The following is a 19193-nucleotide window of genomic DNA, read 5'->3' on the forward strand; positions in this document are numbered from 1 at the left end:
TTTGGTTTACCATAAATTCTTGTCTGTACATTCAGTAGCATATTTCAACATAAATAAACCATGCAACATAAATATAAATTTACATATGAGCTGTACTCTACTGGGTCAAAAATGCACTCTAAAGTCATGTCAACCTATGTTTTTCCTTACTTCAACTCATCAAATTAATTTAACCAATTTCAACTTCATTTTTTAAGTTCAACTAAATTTTAAAGTCAAGTGTACATTTTTAAGTCAGTATGATTTCAGTTGTAGTAACTTGCACAGCCAATTTGATTGAATTTAGTTTAGTTTTATGATGAAGTTCCTGTGGCTCAGTGGTAGAGCATTGCGTTAGCAGTACAAACGGTTGTGGGTTTAATTCCCAGGGAACACACATGCTGATAAAAAAAATGTATAGCCTGAATGCACTGTAAGTCGCTTTGGATAAAAGTGCCTGCTAAATACATAAATGTAAGTATGTGGAATAACTGCATTCATTATAAATTTAAACTACTATAGATTTTCATTTAATTGCACATGCAAATAAGTGCCCAAAACATACCTGTACATGCATGTTCCTTTACAGTGTATTATTTCTGTAGCAAGCACTCTTTAAAAAAACTGCTAAAGTGTTCTTCTTTTTCTCAAGGAATCTTATATGAAAATTGATTGCTATGATTTATTTGATTTATATTTAATGGGATAGTTCAACCAAAAATGAAAATTCTGGCATTTACTCGCACTCAAGATGTTCCAAATTTGTGTGAGTTACTTCTGTTGAACATGATAGAAGATATTTTAAAGACTGTTGGCAGTAGCTGTTGACTTCCATATTATTATTTATTTTCCATACTATAGAAGTCAATGGCTACCGTCAACTGTTCAGTTACCAACATTCTTCAAAATATCATCTTTTGTGCTCAATGGAAAAACAAAAATCATACAGGTTTGGAACAACTTGAGTGTGAGTAAATGACTGAATTTTAATTTTTGGGAGAACTGTCCCTTTAAATACTTTTACATCATGACCATTGCATCAACTGCAGCTCATGATGCCTTAAGACAGCTACTAGAAGAAACAGAAGCTAAGACTAGTAAGTACAGACTGCAATACTGTATGTTTGTTTGTAGGCAGGCTATGTAGCAACGTAGATTGTTACATCATTATTTGACTCAAGTCAGTGGAAACAGGCCAGAGTAAAGAACAGAGAGAGAGGGAGAGAGAGGTACACGTCAAACGAAGAAAGAGCAAACCAAATATTATGAGTCCCCTCCTCTCGCTGTGCCCTCATGCCCCCTTTAACAAGCGAAGCACTGGAAGGCGGCCCGTGTGACTTCAGGGGCCGAGTGACGTAAACCAGGGAAACAGATGAGCACTCAAAGCTCATCCTGAATATCAGCGCTGATGTCTAATGCATCACTCTGGGGTAAAGGGCCAGAGCTGAAAGGGTGGTTCATGCAAACTAAGGCTTAGTGCTTTATTGAACTGCTAAGTGGAGTAGCTTTACAATGTGCCAGTGTCACACAAGACGCTTGAGACACTAAACCGCGTTTGAGTACCTCTTATTTTCTCCTTTTATTATTCACGATGGAGTGTTTGCTTCCGACGGGAATGAGGCCAGAAACTAAATAGAATGTCAAAGCATGCAATGGATTACAGTTGAATGCCCATTCTTGGAGTTTAGATGAATTATCCATTAAAGTTGCACGCAGAAAAAAGATAAGCTCAGACTGAGAAAAACATGGCAGGTTTAATAAAAACGGTTCCTCTTGGGGTTTCTGTATTTCTTTGTTGTTTGCTATTGCGGTTATTACAGTAATTCTTTAAAAGCAACAAGCACGAGCCAAGCGGATGGAATTACAGACACTTTAACAAACAACCTTAACGTTTCACAAGGAGCAACAATCGTTCATGAAACCTACATCCTTTATGCATTGTCAGTCATAAACATATGCAAAACTGAACATAAGAATTGATTATCAATATTGTCACCACTGTGCCCTTGAGTGAAGCACTTAACCTCTGGCTGCTCCAAAGGATTTTCAGGGAAGTTTCTTTGCATAAAAACATCTGCTACAACTGAGATTTTTAATTTCAATTTAATTTAATTTTCAATCAAATATACTGATCCCTTGTAGGGGACAATGTTCCTAAATAAAGTATATATTTTCATGTATACAAAAAAAATAAATAAAATAAAATAAAAATTATATATATATATATATATATATATATATATAATATATATATATTTTTTAAACAAATGTTTAGACATGTTTCTATAACTTAAGACATGTTGATACTTTTTATATAATATTTTTATTGTGTATAATTTTAATTCAAATGATTAATTCATAAAGCTTTATCATATACAAATTTTGTAACTGTACTAATGTCAAAACTAATTAAAATTGTAATTTATTATAACATTAAACATATTTTTAACATTTACTTTCAATTAGACTGGCATTTTTTGTCTGTATACTACATGAGTAATGTCACGTGTATACATTTTTAAAACTATTTTAAAAACTAGACCTTTTAATAGAATAAAATAAATGTGATTAATCTCCAACTAAATTAATGTACAACCATAAATAATATAACAAACTACAGCAAAAAATAAATAAATTAAAAGAAAATTATATATATATTATACAATATAAAATTAATACCTGTACTCAGCAAAAATCCATTAAATTGATCAGAAACGACAAGGTTTGTATTTCAAATAAATGATATTCTTTTAAACTCTCTATTAATCAAAGTATCCTGAAAAAACAAATGACAGTTTCCACAAAAATGCACAGCACTGTCAACGTTGATTATAACAAAAAATGCTTCCTAAACACTCAGTGCCTAAAAAAAGACTTGTTTTTTCTCAGTCTCAAATGTTCTCTGGACCCATTAGCATCTCTTAGTGCTCCTCTAGTCTGAAAACCCTTATATTTACAAATTCTAAGTTGTCCAGCAACAAGATGTTTCTCAGTCTTTTACATTTCACATATTTTTAACCGTTTGCCTGTTGCTTGTCTAAGAGTTTATTAGGTTCGTAATCACAGTGTTGCTGGACGATTTACTTGGCAAGGGACTTTGTGTGGCCACACATAGATCGCCATGGAAACAGCATCCCTACACAGTCCGCAGAACTAAACTCTCAAGTGCTCGTCCTCTGTGGCAAAACAATTTACGGCTGCCATGACAACAGCATCCGCAGTCATGTGTCAAGTCTATACATTCATGGAATTTCAATTAATAGCACTTGATTCATACGCAACCAAGACGCCTCAGGAGAGTCCAGTAATGAAAGGGTGTTTGTTTTTACCTGTCAAGGGAGATGCAGCACAGGTGTAGGATGGAGGCAGTGGTCAGCAGCACGTCCAGAGAGGTGCGGACCAGGCAGAAGGTCTCTCCATAGATCCAGTTCTGATGGATCAGTTCTATGGCACCAAACGGCATCACCAGCACTGACACCAGCAGGTCAGCAAATGCCAGCGAGACGATGAAGTAGTTGGTTTTGATTTTCCTGCGGTAGAAACAAAAAGCATATGTTCATTTCTTCTTTTCAATGAATTCAGCTGAAAAAAAAGTCATTCTATAACTTAGGTACACATCACATCAGAAAAAAAGTGTAAAAACAACACAGTATGATTCCTCAATTAAAATGGGAACTGACTAATGGTTTCCATTAACAAAACTGGGGGAAAAAAACTATTTGTTTCAGTGGATATTAGGGATGTGTTTTTTTATTTTTATTTTTTTTAATAACGATGATTAAACATTATATTACAGAGTGTGTTTTTGGATAAAGCCTGTCATGGATAAATAAATATGACACTAAAACCACCAGTAGGTGGCGGAAAGACTTTTGCTGCGTCCCAATTCGCCTACTTGTACTATGCCCTAAAATTATGTACTCTTTTTGTGAAGAAAAAGTACATACTTTTGAGTATGTAGCAGAATAGTAGGCAAGCTTTGGGACATACTACTTCGTCATAGCTGCGTCTTTAACGGACGCTCTGTTGCTTAGTTACGTGCATCCTGTAACTGTTTAAACTGCCCTGTCAATCATCTTGTCACAGTTAACATAATCCACATTGCGTTTAATTTGATTTCCTACTGTATTGGAGAGAAATAAAGAAGCACATCGCGGGTCTTTCATGCCGAGAACTCTGCTCATGTGTTTGCATAATGATGCATTTCAAAGTTAATGACCAAACGTATCATTATAAAAGTTCACAGTGTTGCTGCAGATGAAATATAACGTGGATAACATTAAATAAATATTTTTTTCATCAGGTTAGACACTGATTATTTATCCGTCAAATCCCTTTATCTACCTGTCCGTCGGTTGCGCATATCCGCCATGTTTGTAGTTTTTAACACTTTTTATGCATGTTTGTAGTTCTAATCGAATCCTCGTCCATCGCGCAATGTGTTGTGGGCAATATTAGCCGTTAGAGTGTGCATCAATCTGCACTTCGAATTCTAACCGGAAGTAGTAGACCGGAAGTAGGAATCTTTGGCATACGTTTTTTAACATACTATGATTTGGGACATACTAATTCTATTTTCGAATACTATTTAGGACGGATAGTATGCGAATTGGGACGCAGCACCTGCTATAATGAGCGATTCACTGATTCATTCATTCAAAATGGCTGACTCATTGGACTCATGAGTTCATACTATCCATCCTAAATAGTATGTGAGATTAGTGTGTCCCAAAGCATAGTATGTTGAAAAGAGTATGCCAAAAGTCCCCGGATTGTCTACTATTTCAGGTTGATTTTTGAAGTGTGGATCCGTGCACACTCTAATGGCTAAAATTGCCCATAATCCATTGCGCTTTGGCGAAGGATTCGGTCCAGAACTACAAACACAAATAAAATGCATTAAAAAAAAACTACAAATGTGGCGGATGCACGCGATCGACCATTAGGTAGAGAGGTTTACAAAAAGAGGCTTGAGTTACTAATAATCAACAGTGATAGTATGTCCCAAAGCTTGCCTACTCTTCTACTACACACTCAAAAGTGTGTACTTTTTCTTTAAGCAAAAGAGGGCGTAGGGTGTACTTTAAGGGCGTAGTATAAGTAGGCACATTGGGACGCAGCAAAGCAATGGACTGTCTTTATGAATGAATCACTGAATCACTCAAATGATTTGTTCAAATACCGATTCATTCAGGAACGAAACACTGAAGTGTTGCTCTGAGATGCACAAATGTTCTGCTCTGGATTTGATTGGAACTATTTTTGTTGGCGAAACAGAAAAAAACAGACAGTTTTGACAGTAATGTAACTCACTCAGTATAAACTTCTTGTTTGTTGAACTGCTGTATAAAATCAATATCACATTCGATATCACGCTCATACACTGATATTTTGGAAAATGGCACTCTTGCTTGTGTGATATTACTAAACTATATTATACCTTATAAATATAAAAACATAAACCCATACAGGGATATTTTTTTGCTTCCATAACTTGAATTTAGGGTCTTTTTAAATGCATTTTTTTTTTCAAATTGAGTAACATACTCGATAACGCCAGCTTGCACATAGTTAAAATAACAATTACAATATTATCATTGATGATAAATATGTTTTAATCTTAAAGCTTAATCATTAAACACCATTTTAATATTACAAAAAAAAAAAAAAAAAAATATATATATATATATATATATATATATATATATATATATATATATATATATATATTTTTTTTTTCATTAAAACAGAAAATGTATATACTCCTTGACAATAGATCACTGGAGATCAAATATGGAAAAAATTAAGAGGACACTTAACATAATGTCTTCAAAATGTCTGGTCTGGTCACATGGTTTTGTGATGAACCATTTTTTTTTAAATTTAGTACATATTTAGACATAACAGAGATTATTAAATTTAAATTTTTTATTGATTTGAATCAAACTGAAAAACAGGGTGCACAAAATATAAGTGTGAGATTATATTATGCATTCTCTAAATGGATAACATCATATTTCTGAAGAAAAAGGCTAGAAAAAAATATAATTATCATCAATGGACTTGAAATGTTCCCTGAATTATAAAATGGCCCAAATGTTTGTTCTCTTTCTGGAAATTTTAGGAAAATACATTTTGGAAAGTGGGCACAAAATCAGTATGGAAGTATCGTAAAAGTTGTCCATCTTGGGGCAAACTAAAATTCAAATAAATGCAATAACGAATGTAAACACAGCAGCTAGATAATATGTGTTGTTGATGAGCAGAAATTCATAATCACTATCAAATCAGTTACTTGGAGAAAACAGTAATAAGGTATCTGCTGAAGGTGTATGTGCTATGTGTGTGGTACAGTACGTTGTTGATAGGTTGTCATAATGTTCGCTCCCCTTGAGGCTCTCCAGAGCTCTGGGCACCCTATTAATGAGTAATAAAACTATCGCTTGAGCTTCTGAACACACAGATCTATATATAGCTCACTGAGAAGAATTAATAGGCTTAAATCATTCTGTCACGTAACCATAACATGGCATAAAATCCGCATACCAGCTGCCTGTCAACAATATACATGTCTGAAAGAATGCAGAGAGGGGCACTGATTGGCTTTCATGCGCATTTGACGCCAATTTTGAAGAATGAAAAGCATTAGGCATCCGATAATTACGCCATCAGATAGTGTGTCAGTATTTACAAATCCCTTTTGGATGCATCATTAAAGCAAAATGCCATCAGATGTTCCATGTGACCCTGTGGAGGGCAGCCTATTTTAAAAGCATTTTTCATTTGTCATGACATAACGTTTGGCGTGTGACTTGCTCTTTGGGTCTTCTTGGCGACATTGAGAAATGTAGATTATTTTTCCCATGACTTCTATAATCAGATAAGCGTTACAAAGGTGGTGGAGTGGAAACATGCCCCTTCAGTGAAAGAATCTGGGTGGTATGAGACAGGATAAGCAATTTATAAATCAGAGAGAAGTATAGTATGTGAAAAAGAGGAAGGAATGTATGAAGTGATGTGTGGCATGACGTTTGAGGAGATAAGAAGCCTAGAGCTGCCTCCAGGCTTGAGAGACATCAGAGACCAACAGAATTTACAGAGCTCCCTAAACGCTTTCTTCTCTCCTTCACAGTAAAATAGTATTCATAGGATACAAAATAATGCGCATTAACTTAAATGTCAAGTTGCCATAAAATCTGCCATTATGCAACCTATGAAACAAATGAAACAAACACACAGACAAACATATGAAAGGAACATCACTGTTCAAAAGTGTGGGGTTGGCAAGATTTTTAATTCTTTTGAAAGAAGCCTCTTACTCTCACCAAGGCTGCTTTCATTTGATCAAAAATACAGTAAAAACTGTGAAATATTATTATGATTTAAAATAGCTGTTTTCTATTTAATAATGTTTATAATGGAATTTATTAATGTATTGCAAAGCTGAATTTTCAGCATCATTACTCCAGTCTTCAGTGTCACATGATCCTTCAGAAATCATTCTAATATGCTGATTTTCTGCTTAGGAAATATTTTTATGGAAGCTGTTTCAGGACGGTTTGATAAATAGAAAGTTTAAAAGAACAACATTTATTTGAAATGGAAGTCTTTTCTAACATTATATACGTTTTTACTTTCACTTTTGATCAATTAAGCTTAATACAATAATTTATTTCTTTAAAAAAATAAATTAATAATAATAATAATAATAAATCTTTAAAAAAAATAATTAATAATAATAATAAATCTTAATGACCCCTAACATTGTATATAAGCCTTTTTTATTTCAATTTAAATTGTGTCAATTCAAACTGTTAATTGGTACCCCCCAAAAAAAAACCCCAAACAGGTTCACTACACATAGACAAGACCAAGAAAAACAATTGACCATTTTTAGACAAACTCATCTTGACATTACAAGAATGATAATGAAATCAACAACAACACCGTAAATTAAGTGGGTAAATGGTCAAACAATGCAACCATATTATTTATATATGCCTCAGTGCATGCTGGGAATCCCAGCAGTCCGAGAAACCTGCATCTGTGCAGCTAGTTAGAACCTAAAAATACTTTAAACATCTATTAAAATAGAAAAGTTGCTTTGACATGCATCACTTGTCTTTTTATTTTAGTTGTTGTAACTTAGTAATAGCAAGTAAAAAAATTCAATAATACATTTTGGGTTGTTGTGTCAGCATTGAATATGGCACACACATTGAAAAAAGACATTGTGAGTTTTTGTTTGTTTTGTGTCCATGCAATGGAAGTCAATGGGTACCAAAAATATTTGTTTGCAAAACTGGTTACTAACATGCTTCAAAATACCTTCTTTTATCTTCCACAGAAGAAGAAAAGTCATACAGGTTTAGACTGACATGAGGGTAAGTAAATGATGACAAAACTGTAACTGGCTGCCTCAGATATCCGTCTCTGGCCATAATAGCGGCCTTAAAATTGTACATTTGTGATGATGTTGACACTTTCTGGACAGTCTGAGATGATGGTGAGACGTTGAGATATGATACAGTGTGGGTGGAGATCTGGAACTTAACAAACAAGCACTGCTTTTTCCTGTCAGACATGGACTATTTCTGTTAATAAAGGACTCAGAGCTCCATTCATCTTTCATTGATGCAAAAACAATTGCATAGTTTTCCAAGAACCCAGCAGGACTCCTAAGGAGTAATTAACAAACTGCTAATTACCCACTGAAATGAAACCCAAAGAGGCTATGTATAAGTTTTTATGAGCTGCTGAACTGCTAAACTAATATAAAATAAGAAAAACGCCCACTGTTGCCAGAGACACTGTTAAACAATGATGAGCTTGTACTTGATCTTAACAATTAACCATTAACCTGTGTATTCTGTGTCAAAGACAAGATCACATGCCGGAGGAGTGATCAGACGGCTTATTTTAAGACATTTATCACTACCATCATGACATAACGTTCAGAGCATGACTCCCTCTTTGACACTACAAAGAGTTTCTAGGTAACCTGGATGAATGTAGACTTCAAAGATTTCATGAAGAAAAAAAACATACTGGTTCCTCCAGTCTTGAGAGATGAAGGAAACCTACAGTAGGGGTGGGTGAAAAAATCTATTCACATATGAATCATGATTCAGTCTTCTAGCGATTCGCATCGATTCACAAATCGTTCTATGGAGCCATGGTAAAGGGACATGGTTAGCAGCTTGCTAGCGTTAGCCTGTTACATAGACTTTCACTTAAAAACATAAACAGAGTAAGGAGTGATGACTGATAGGATGATAGCAAATGATTTTCAGATCCTGAGCACCACTGACAAACATCTAATCTTGGAAAATGTGTAGTAAGTAAAATAGTTACTGCTGCTCCGTAGTTTACGCACAGTACGTGTGCTCACGAATCTCGAAAGTGAAAGTAAAAAGCGAGCACGCATTCAAAAGCGATTTCACTGCCCCGCATATTAATAACGGCTCCCTGACGCCTGCAATTTATATACAGTATAATTACCCAACGATATAACTGCAAGAGAAAGCATTGAAATATATTTTTTCCTCCCATCTTCCCTTTAGGGGTTCCGTGGTGCACATAAAATTGGATGAAAAATCGTAAAGCGTGATTAGAAATCGAAAAGATTTTAAATCGAATATGAAGGATCATGTGACACTGAAGACTGGAGTAATTTTGCCGAAAATTACATTTTATATATTCAAATATAAAACCGTTATTTTAAACTGTAATAACATTTCACAGTGTTATTGTTATTACTGTATTTTTGACCAAATAAATGCAGCCTTAGTGAGCAGAAGAGACAAAAAACACCTTCTTATCACCTCCATACTTCTGAATGGTATTATAGGTCTTTATATTTTGGATAAAATATTAATCTGACAATTCACCATATTAGTCATATTGCCTCATATAAGATTTCTTCCCCACAATTTAGTGGACATAAAAGTACAGTATATGCTTTTTTTCTTATTATTAGTCCTCAGTGGATTTTCAATCATGATATTTTGTAATATTGTTTCAGTCTGTCAATGTACTGTATATTTTTTTGGCCAAAGGTCACTTTCCATCTTATTAGTCTTTTGTAAAATCCTTTAACCAACAAAGACATTCTCCTCCAGAACATTATGGATTTAATGAATTCTGTCATGTTTGAGGCATTCACTGGTTTATAAACATCCCAATTAAAACAAATCATTCCATCTGTTTGACAAAATTTCAAGAAAATCTGTTCACACATGTAAGCGAACCCAAATGAGCACTGAGTAATTTTAGCTCTTTATCTTTAATCCTGTTAATTTTGAATAAAGTTTAAATGTCTAAACTTGATCTTTGCTATAGCTTATAATAGAAGCACTTGAATTCGGTTATTTGAGTTGATACCGCACAACAAGAACGGCCTGTGCCACTCAGCTAACGCTTAAACCCTGGAAAAGCAGAAAATATCCATCCAGTAAGAATTTCCTTGAAGTCATGTCAGTTCACTCGAGCTGCACAAATGAAATGCTAAAAAGGGCTGTTTTCCCCTGGGCTGACAGATAAGTGTAGAGCGGTGGGCGGAGACGGGCGGTTTCTGACCTGAGCTGCCGGTCTTTGCAGACGGCCACCATAACCAGCAGGTTGCCCAGGACGCTCATGAGCATGACCAGTGACAGGAAGCTGATGAGAGCAACCGTCTTCGCCAACCCGTTGCTGTGGGAACAGAGAGAAGACACAGACTTAGTGAAAATAATTTGAACGTATGGAACGATGAAAATACTGATAAGTGTCACAGTCTCAAAGGCGATTCAACAGGACTAATAGCACAGATATTTCAGTTCCAGAAGACACTACTGGTGCATCATTGTGAGCGAAGAAATGCTTTTAATTGTACATTTAATGCATTTAAAGTAAGTTTGATTGTCTAATTATTAAATGTTGACATTTAAGAAAGCTTTCGCCACCTCAATTCCCATGGAAACTGCGGCGTAAAAGCACTGGCCAGGAATAGAAAGCACATTGCCCACACAGTCTGACCGAAAAAGACAATTCCTCCTCATGAAAAGATCATTTCTTTAGGTTACCGATGACGTAGATCTCACAGATGCTGTTTCTAATCATCGGTTGATCAATAATTATTAGCAATGATGTTTAAAGCCTTTCTGCCACATGCATCCATTTCTAGTTTTCATTTACATTCAATTTAGATGTTAGATTGCATTGTGAAAATCATATTCTAGTATATAGTAGAGGCAGAAAAATCATCAAAATGCCTCTTATACCTATAAACTCTCATGCAATTAGATTATAAGCACAATTCTCTTCCGACGCAGTGTTTTCCCTCAAGATTGACACTGACTATGTAATTGTAGGCTGAAGGCTGTTATTGTGACTGCAGGCGCGAGCAAGAGGTAACCCCCCGCCGCACATTACAGACTAATGAACGGCAGGGAATTTGAGATAAAGAGCCGATAAACCGATAAAGAGTCCGTTCAACCGCAGAGCGTTTGGCACTTCTGTCGTTCATGAGCTATAAAGCTCTGCCTGTCTAAAACACAATAGAAATCAGAACTGTTGTGTGGGTAATGCTTTATAATATGTAGTAAGAAAGTATTTACTAATCATTTGCAACTGTTAGTTTAATGTAAATAGTTATAGTTAATATATACATATAGTGTGTTGTTCATTCATTGTCACAGTGATTAAGTGTTATTGTTTAATTAGCTCATATGTAAAAAGTTAGATAATGCTTATTAATAGTTCTCACTTTAGATTAGGTCATGGAAAATCAGAAAATGTATTAAACGAACTATTATTGGATTGCATTTACTAATTAGCATGTTTACAAATACATTAAGCCCATCCCAGTAGCTAAACATTAAACATAAACATATAAAATCATGGAAACCCAACATGTGTGCGCACTTAATATATTTGTAAACATTTTAAGAAACAATGAATGCAATTAATGTCCAATAAAGATTGGTTTAAAGCACTTAACTAATGACATTTTTCTGATGAACTGTGACCTAAAGTGAGAACTATTTATGGTTAATAAGTTGTTAACAAAGCATAAAAAATATCAAATTCTACAAATATGAGCTTATTAAACAATATCACAATATGTTTAATTACTGTGACAATGAATAAAGAACTCACTATTTGTATATAGTCTATTAATGCATTAACTACAGTTTATAAAGAATTAATTAGTTAGTTTGCAAATGATTTATAATGCTTTGTTAATATATATTTTATAGTGTTACCGTTGTGTTGACTTTGCTGCTGAATTTGTTGTTTACAGAAACAAATGAGTATAAATCAGACAAGACAGTGTGAAATTTATGACCATTACTTAGATCTTTCACTTAGATTCACTGTCACAATATATTGTTTGCTTCATAAGTTCATTTTCATAGGTTCATTTGGTGTGCTGTCCATTATGGCAGGGCTCCAGACTACTGGAGTAAAGAAAGAAATATAAACAGACATGAATTTAATATTATAGGTGCTAAGAAATGAAGCAGGAGATGTGGAGGAAGAGGAGGGGTGGCAGAACAGAAGAACTGTCTCTGAAATGAGGTAAGCAGTCCTTATATGTCCTTAAAATATGACTGACAGGATTAAATAAACACACTCGTCTAGAATAAAACTTCGTTTTATTTCCATATCATTGAACATAAGCCTAGAGTCCACAGAAATGCATTCTGCAATCAAGCCGTCAGTCTGTGTGGCTACTAAGTCTTTCTTTCTCTTTCTTTCTTTGCAATTTAACAAACAAAATGGGTCCAGTTTACTAAAATGAATCCATCTTCCAATGTTGCATACAAAAGAAAGGACGTTTTACTGGCATTCACAGAATACATTTGCGTTAAATTGCATTACTTTTCCATCGTTTTTTAATATGTACGCACTAGATAAATGTGTTCAATGCACTCGCATCTCACATCTTTTTCAAAATTACATTAGGAAAATTTATCATTAAATACTGGCTGAATAAATGACTTCCAATTAATTATCCCCAAACAAAAGGATGCATTGTGGTAATTATATCATAAGGTCTTCATTAAAATTACAAATATATTCACCAATCATATTTAATTGCCTTCAGTCAAAGTCAAGAGGGAAAAACTGTTTTTTGCTGAACAAGTCCTACATCCAAAAAACTGCATATGTATGCGTCTGAGAAAAACATGGTATGATGAATTCAATTGCGGATGTGCAGGAGAACCAGCAGAGCCAAGACATAAAACAAACATTATTTCCAAGAGGAGACAGATATTCACCATTCAAGACATTATGAGCATTGAGCACAGAAATGACCCTCCTATGGTTTTGGTTTAGTGGTATGAGGCATATTAAGCTTGTTATTTTCTCATCACTCATGTCAATAACTTGAAATAGTCTTGCTCACTGAAGCCTGCATGGATACATTTACAATACTGCGATATAAACTGTAAAGTAAAATCTCTCATTGTCATTAATGTAATTGACATAGTTGCAGGTTTTAAACCTATACTGTGTCACTTTTGCAAGTTTTCTTCACCACATCAGGATATCTTATGCTTTATTTTAAAAAGGTATTTTTACCAAATATCCTGTGTTGGAGATAATGTACTAATAAAGTGATGCCAACATCTCAACGTGTTCTGTATTTTTTTTTTTTTTTAAGCCTGTTTCAGTTTTAAATACATTCAGCAACAGTTTGGTAAACTAATTTTTATCTTTGGCTCAAAATATAATTTAGAACTGTGCAAATGTTAACAAGATTGCTGCCACAACTGATACAATTCAATTTAGAGAAATGGAATTAGGCCAAATTAGATGTAAAAAAAAAAATCTTTTAAACAATATGTTTTTAGATCTTGTGTTTTTTTCTCATTCCACTAGCCTGCATCTTGCCTCTTTGAACAGAAAAATGCATTCTGTGTGAACGGCCCTTAAGGCTGCATGACCAATATACAGCATGTGACAAAATATGTGACAAACACAGTTTTTGTCATGCTACAGAGCTACACACTGGAAGAAGAAACAGAAAAAAGCTACAGTCACTACTCTTGTCATGGTACTAAAAATGTACTAAAATTTTACAAAAAGAAAAAAAAAAGAAGAAAAAAAAGAAGCTGAACAGTACATATAGGTAATATATCAAACCAAGTGGCAACAATTCTCCTTACGCCTGGAATACACCACACAACCTTTAAAATCTGATCACATAAGGCATCATAAAGAACCGGTTCAAAAGAATGATTCGTTCATGAACCAGACATCACTCCGGACCATTTACCTGAGGCTGTGGATTACAGATAATAATGTTGTAAACAATGTTTAGTTTCTTGCCCAGACCAATTGTTTCACATCATAAGACCTTAATATATCATCAATAGCCACAGGTATTCATTTTGTCTTGCCTATATTTATTTTTTTGACTGGTAGCCATTGATTTTTCGGCATTTTATGAATCACCAAGGACCACGGTTACAGCTAAAAATCGTATTTACTGTTCTACTGAAGAAAAAATCACCTACATCTTGGATGGCCTGAGGGTGAGTAAATGAACGGCAAACTTTCATTTTGGGTGAACTATCCCTTTAAATTCACACAGATGTGCTGGCGGAGTAAATTGCAGTTCAGTTGTAGTTCATCAAATTAACTATGATCATGATCCAGTCACAATTTGGCAAGCAAGAATTGTCACAGTTCTTTTTTTTTTTTTTTTTAAATTTTGAAAAGTATATCCCTTGTTTTTTAAGACCTCAAAAATTATTTGCATATAGTTTTTAATATGTATGAATGCAATGCAATGACAATGCAATGTCTGTTCTCCCAGCGCTGTGGAATGTTTAATCTGTATTGATTGAGGAAATCAGCGAAAAAGCGGAAACCTCAGAGACACCAGAATCAATGGCCACTCGCTCACCCGGTATTATGCATGGTGTGTGTGTGTGTGTGTGTAATGACTGGTGAAACCTTTGACCCCGAGTATGTAATTTAACTGAGGCTGCAATCAGAACATGCCGGCTCAATCAAAGCACTCAGTGAGCTGACCTTAGGTCATTCGGTACACGATGTCCCTTTGGTTGGCTTTCACTGCAAAACACCACATTTCTAGACCGCATGATGGAATACTTTATAATTGCTCGTTTAATTAATTAAAAGCTTTTGTGTCACAAGTGCATATTATATGAGTCCTCAAAGGTCCTTGATGTAAAACTATCCATTTAACCATAAGTTATGACAAACTAAATACAGAAGAATGCCATTAATAATATCAATAATTACATATATTAATAATATTGTTCATTTTTCCACAAAAAAAAATGGTCAAACTTTGAAGGTTTATCTTTCATCTCATCTAACTTTAAGACACAATTTTGAATTGCAAGAGATGTTTTGCAAACTCCCAGAAAGCAAGTTAGTTTTTGCTTTCATAACTTTTAAAATATACGTGAAATAAACATGATGTTCAGAACTACAACTAAAACTAAAGCTAAAAATTGTTTTTGGCAATTGAAATGAATCTGAAATAAAATAAAATATAAATATTAAATGAAAAACTTTAATGAAAATTATACATTTTTTTTTTTTAAAGTTAAAAAGTAAAACAGAAATAAAAATATAGAAAAACCCCAGAAAAAATTACAAAATAACATCTTTACTAAAAACACTAAAATTAAAATAAAATCTTAAAATATAAAAATAAAACCTTGTTTAAAATATTAATAAATACTATAAGATATATTAAGAATATATCAAATATAAAAATATACTGTATATATATATATATATATATATATATATATATATAAAAATAAATAAAACTAGACATTCTAGACATATTATGAGGTCTAAAGGTTAAAGGTCTTATTGAATACTTGTGACACAGGCTCCTGATTTTCCGAAAGCAGAAGACAGACTGACATCTGCTGTGAGTCAGTGAGGGACTTTGACTTGAACGGTCTGTCTGTAGTATGATGTCATGTAATTAGGCTAAATAATACTCGAGTCTTACGTTTCCTTATTAGTGTGAGAGTCGTGTCAAAATTCCAGACTTGAGACTGAACTGAGACTGAAGTGAAAACATGCTTTATCCTGAAAACAATGGCAGCAGATCAACTTAAACTGAAGTCCTCCTCAATCTACTTATTATATAATAAACTGTTTATTATATAATTGTAAGATTCATAAACACCACTATTTTAACAAACTATTACTTTGTCCGGTAAAAGAAAACATGTCTAAAATACTGAGGCAGCCAAAAAAAGGGAAGCAATTTTTTCTTGCTACAATCTCTGTTTTATTTATTATATACAGGGACGTTTGACGTCAGAAAGTGAAGTTCTTCAGCCCTGTGTATTATTTCTCCTGAAAAAATATTATCCACTAAAAAGGACAAACACTGGTGAAAAAACACAGCCCAGCACTGCAGCGATCATGTTGTCTGGCACGTCACGTATTCAGCCCTACCTGTTGTTATTCAGTTGCTAGTGATATGAAGGTTGGAAGGAAATTTGTCCTCAATTGCCGGGAAAGTGTCCAAGACTCAAAGCGCTGACAATCTAAACTTGAACTAAGGCCTTTCATTTTCATTAATTCTCTGTGCAAACAGGCATCAGTGTGTTCTGATTTCACAGCAACACTCGTGAAGGACAAATATGCTGATTAAAGACACAAAGTGCACGGTGTGAATTTACCGAGATCAATGAACAATTGACCCTCGCGGAAGCAGCCATTTGCAATTCTAAATGTGCAACGCTGAAGCGAATTCTCCTAATAAACCGTAATATGGTCAGAATCTGTGAATATTTAAAATTAAACAAACTAACTTTCAGATATCCACAAACTCTTGCAAGGTATAGTGTGAATATTGAATGACTTTAAAACATGGGTTTTGATCACATGGCTCTAAAATCTTAAACTGCTTCATTTTAATGTATTTAGTGAAACAGTGCCTGCTAACTTTTTCAACGGTCTTCAAGTGTTTTTCCCATTCTGTTTTCTAATGGTGATTTAAAAAAAAACAAACAAAAAAAAACGTTAAGAGTTCTAAGAGTTATATATGTAAGACCATGTACTTTATATCTTTAAGAAGGAAAAGAACTACATCAAATCAAAACAATGCGGAAACATAACAATTTAAAACTGTTGATTTAAAGATGTTAACCATATATCCAACCAGCTACAAGGAGAATAACCATATATACATAACCAAGCAAACAGGTAAATAAAAATCAGACAAAATGACAAAGGTATAAGACTGTGTACTTAACAGCTTAACGAGTGGAAAGAAATAGGAATATGTACATATATATATGGGAGTTTAAGGGAGTGGGCGGAGCTAAAGAGCTCTTTTGGCATGCATTGCTCACTGCTACTCTGATTGGTGGAATTCCACTATTAAACATGATTATTGAAAAAATTTGTTAAATTAATGCAAACACGTGGGTTCAACAAAAGCATATACAACAGGTCTGTCTTCAACAGTTATTGTTAAAAATCAGTTTCCTTATGGAGAAAATGAATGTGTTCTTACTTCTGGAACCTGACTGTTGCACTATATTGTAAAGCGTTGTATGCCTTTGTTTTCCCAAAATATCCTCACCGGGATTTCTAAATTGCCTAAAAATGTCTGGGTTTTGGCTTTGTTTCCCTATTGTTTTCATTCTTGCTGAAGGCAATGACCGAAATGTAGTTTGACCAATAGCATGCAAGCATTGTACATAAAGTATTGACCAATCACGGCACGCAAAGGAAGGATCTACAGAAACGGTCAAAACAATGCAAATATGCATAGATTTAATGTATGAGGACTGTAGAGAGAACTTTAATGGGTGAACAAATCCATACATGGACATTTTAGGCAATTTAGAAATCCCAAGCAGGATAAAAAGAGGATCTATGGTTACGTATTGAGAAAACGAATGGGATTTTTACATCTGGAACACAAATATTGCACTCTACTTCAGTCCTGCCACAGAGAATGATGGGATATGTACAGTAGTTTTGTCACATAAGCCTGATACCTCATAAAGCATATAAATGAATAATGTTTCTAGCATTCCATACAGTACACAATAAGCTAAATTGTACAGTTAATATTGACAAAGTAAATTAAATTATTGCCCACCCCACTTGACATTCTTCCACCATGATTCTTTCATTGTCATGTCCCCAACTCAGAAAGCCAGAGGAATTTTCCTTCACCTAGCAAACTTTGCCCAAAGCAAACTTTGGAAAACATCTTGCAATTTATTCTGTCACGCCGCCCCAATAAATCATATGCTGCTAGCCGTGGCCCTTGCTTATTCTTATTTCCTATTTGACAATTGCCTGTGTTCTCTCCAAGACCAATAAGTGAGCAGACACCCAGCAGAATCAGAGAGAAATCAGCAGTGACCATGCTGAACAAATCATCTGTGGCTTTCATAGCTTCCATAGTGACTATGCATTAGATATATTCCACAGTGTCAGTGAGTTTCAGAACTCATTCGGCCATTGCGAACAGAATCATATGAAAGGCCACACACACAATGTACACAACCTTCAACACTGGGAGTGAGGGCAAATACTCTTGACATATAGTAAATCAGTGTAGATTCTATATAATACATGTTATAATATAATAAAGCAAAGTGTTATAAAGGATATAAATTCGGTCCCTTCAAGGTTGTTGATCACATGATCTAAATCAGGTTGGTTTCACAGGAGCACCGTGCTATTTGCTGAATTCCTGAAGTATTTCAGGTGAATGAGAAAATACACACAAGACCAAGATCACACTTAAGGAGCGCAAATACGAAAGCTCGCTTTCCATACATCTAAGGTGTGATATAATCTCCCAAACTCCATTTGCAGATGAACACTCCGCATCCCTGAATGAATACAGCATCTCAATGGAATTGAATTGCTTCGATCTCATCCAATAGCCTCGCTTTGGGAAACGTGTTTCCTGATTATTATAAATCATTTATTTATTTATTTTTTCATCCCGTTCTGTGGATTGACAGCAATTAAATGGGAAATCTGTTAATAACTTGCACCTGGGAATGGGTCGGGCTGCGTGTCAGTCGTGCTTTTTCTAAGGGCACATGTGACTCTTCCATCCGTGAGGACAAAAGCGTCTTTGGGGATGAATGTGAACGAGTGCAGATCTCCAAAGGATGACTGGCATGAAGTCAAATGTGGATCATTTAGGGCATGTAAGCATCATATTTCTGGGTAATTTACAGGCATTT

At 34.5% G+C, this 19193-nt stretch overlaps 1 protein-coding gene across 2 annotated transcripts in view; it reads right to left on the reverse strand.

Annotated features, from left to right (window-relative positions):
- Nucleotides 1–19193, reverse strand: part of htr4 (5-hydroxytryptamine receptor 4) — a 121121-nt gene that overhangs the window by 68149 nt on the left and 33779 nt on the right. For both annotated transcript variants that reach the window (XM_058796984.1, XM_058796985.1), the window contains exons 3-4: nucleotides 10558–10671; nucleotides 3309–3509 (exon numbers count right to left, since the gene is read on the reverse strand). In XM_058796984.1, coding sequence (XP_058652967.1) covers nucleotides 3309–3509; nucleotides 10558–10671 — 315 coding nt within the window. The remainder of the gene's footprint in view (nucleotides 1–3308; nucleotides 3510–10557; nucleotides 10672–19193) is intronic.

This window comes from Onychostoma macrolepis, chromosome 14, assembly GCF_012432095.1.
Source record: "Onychostoma macrolepis isolate SWU-2019 chromosome 14, ASM1243209v1, whole genome shotgun sequence".
Taxonomy (NCBI): Eukaryota; Metazoa; Chordata; class Actinopteri; order Cypriniformes; family Cyprinidae; genus Onychostoma; species Onychostoma macrolepis.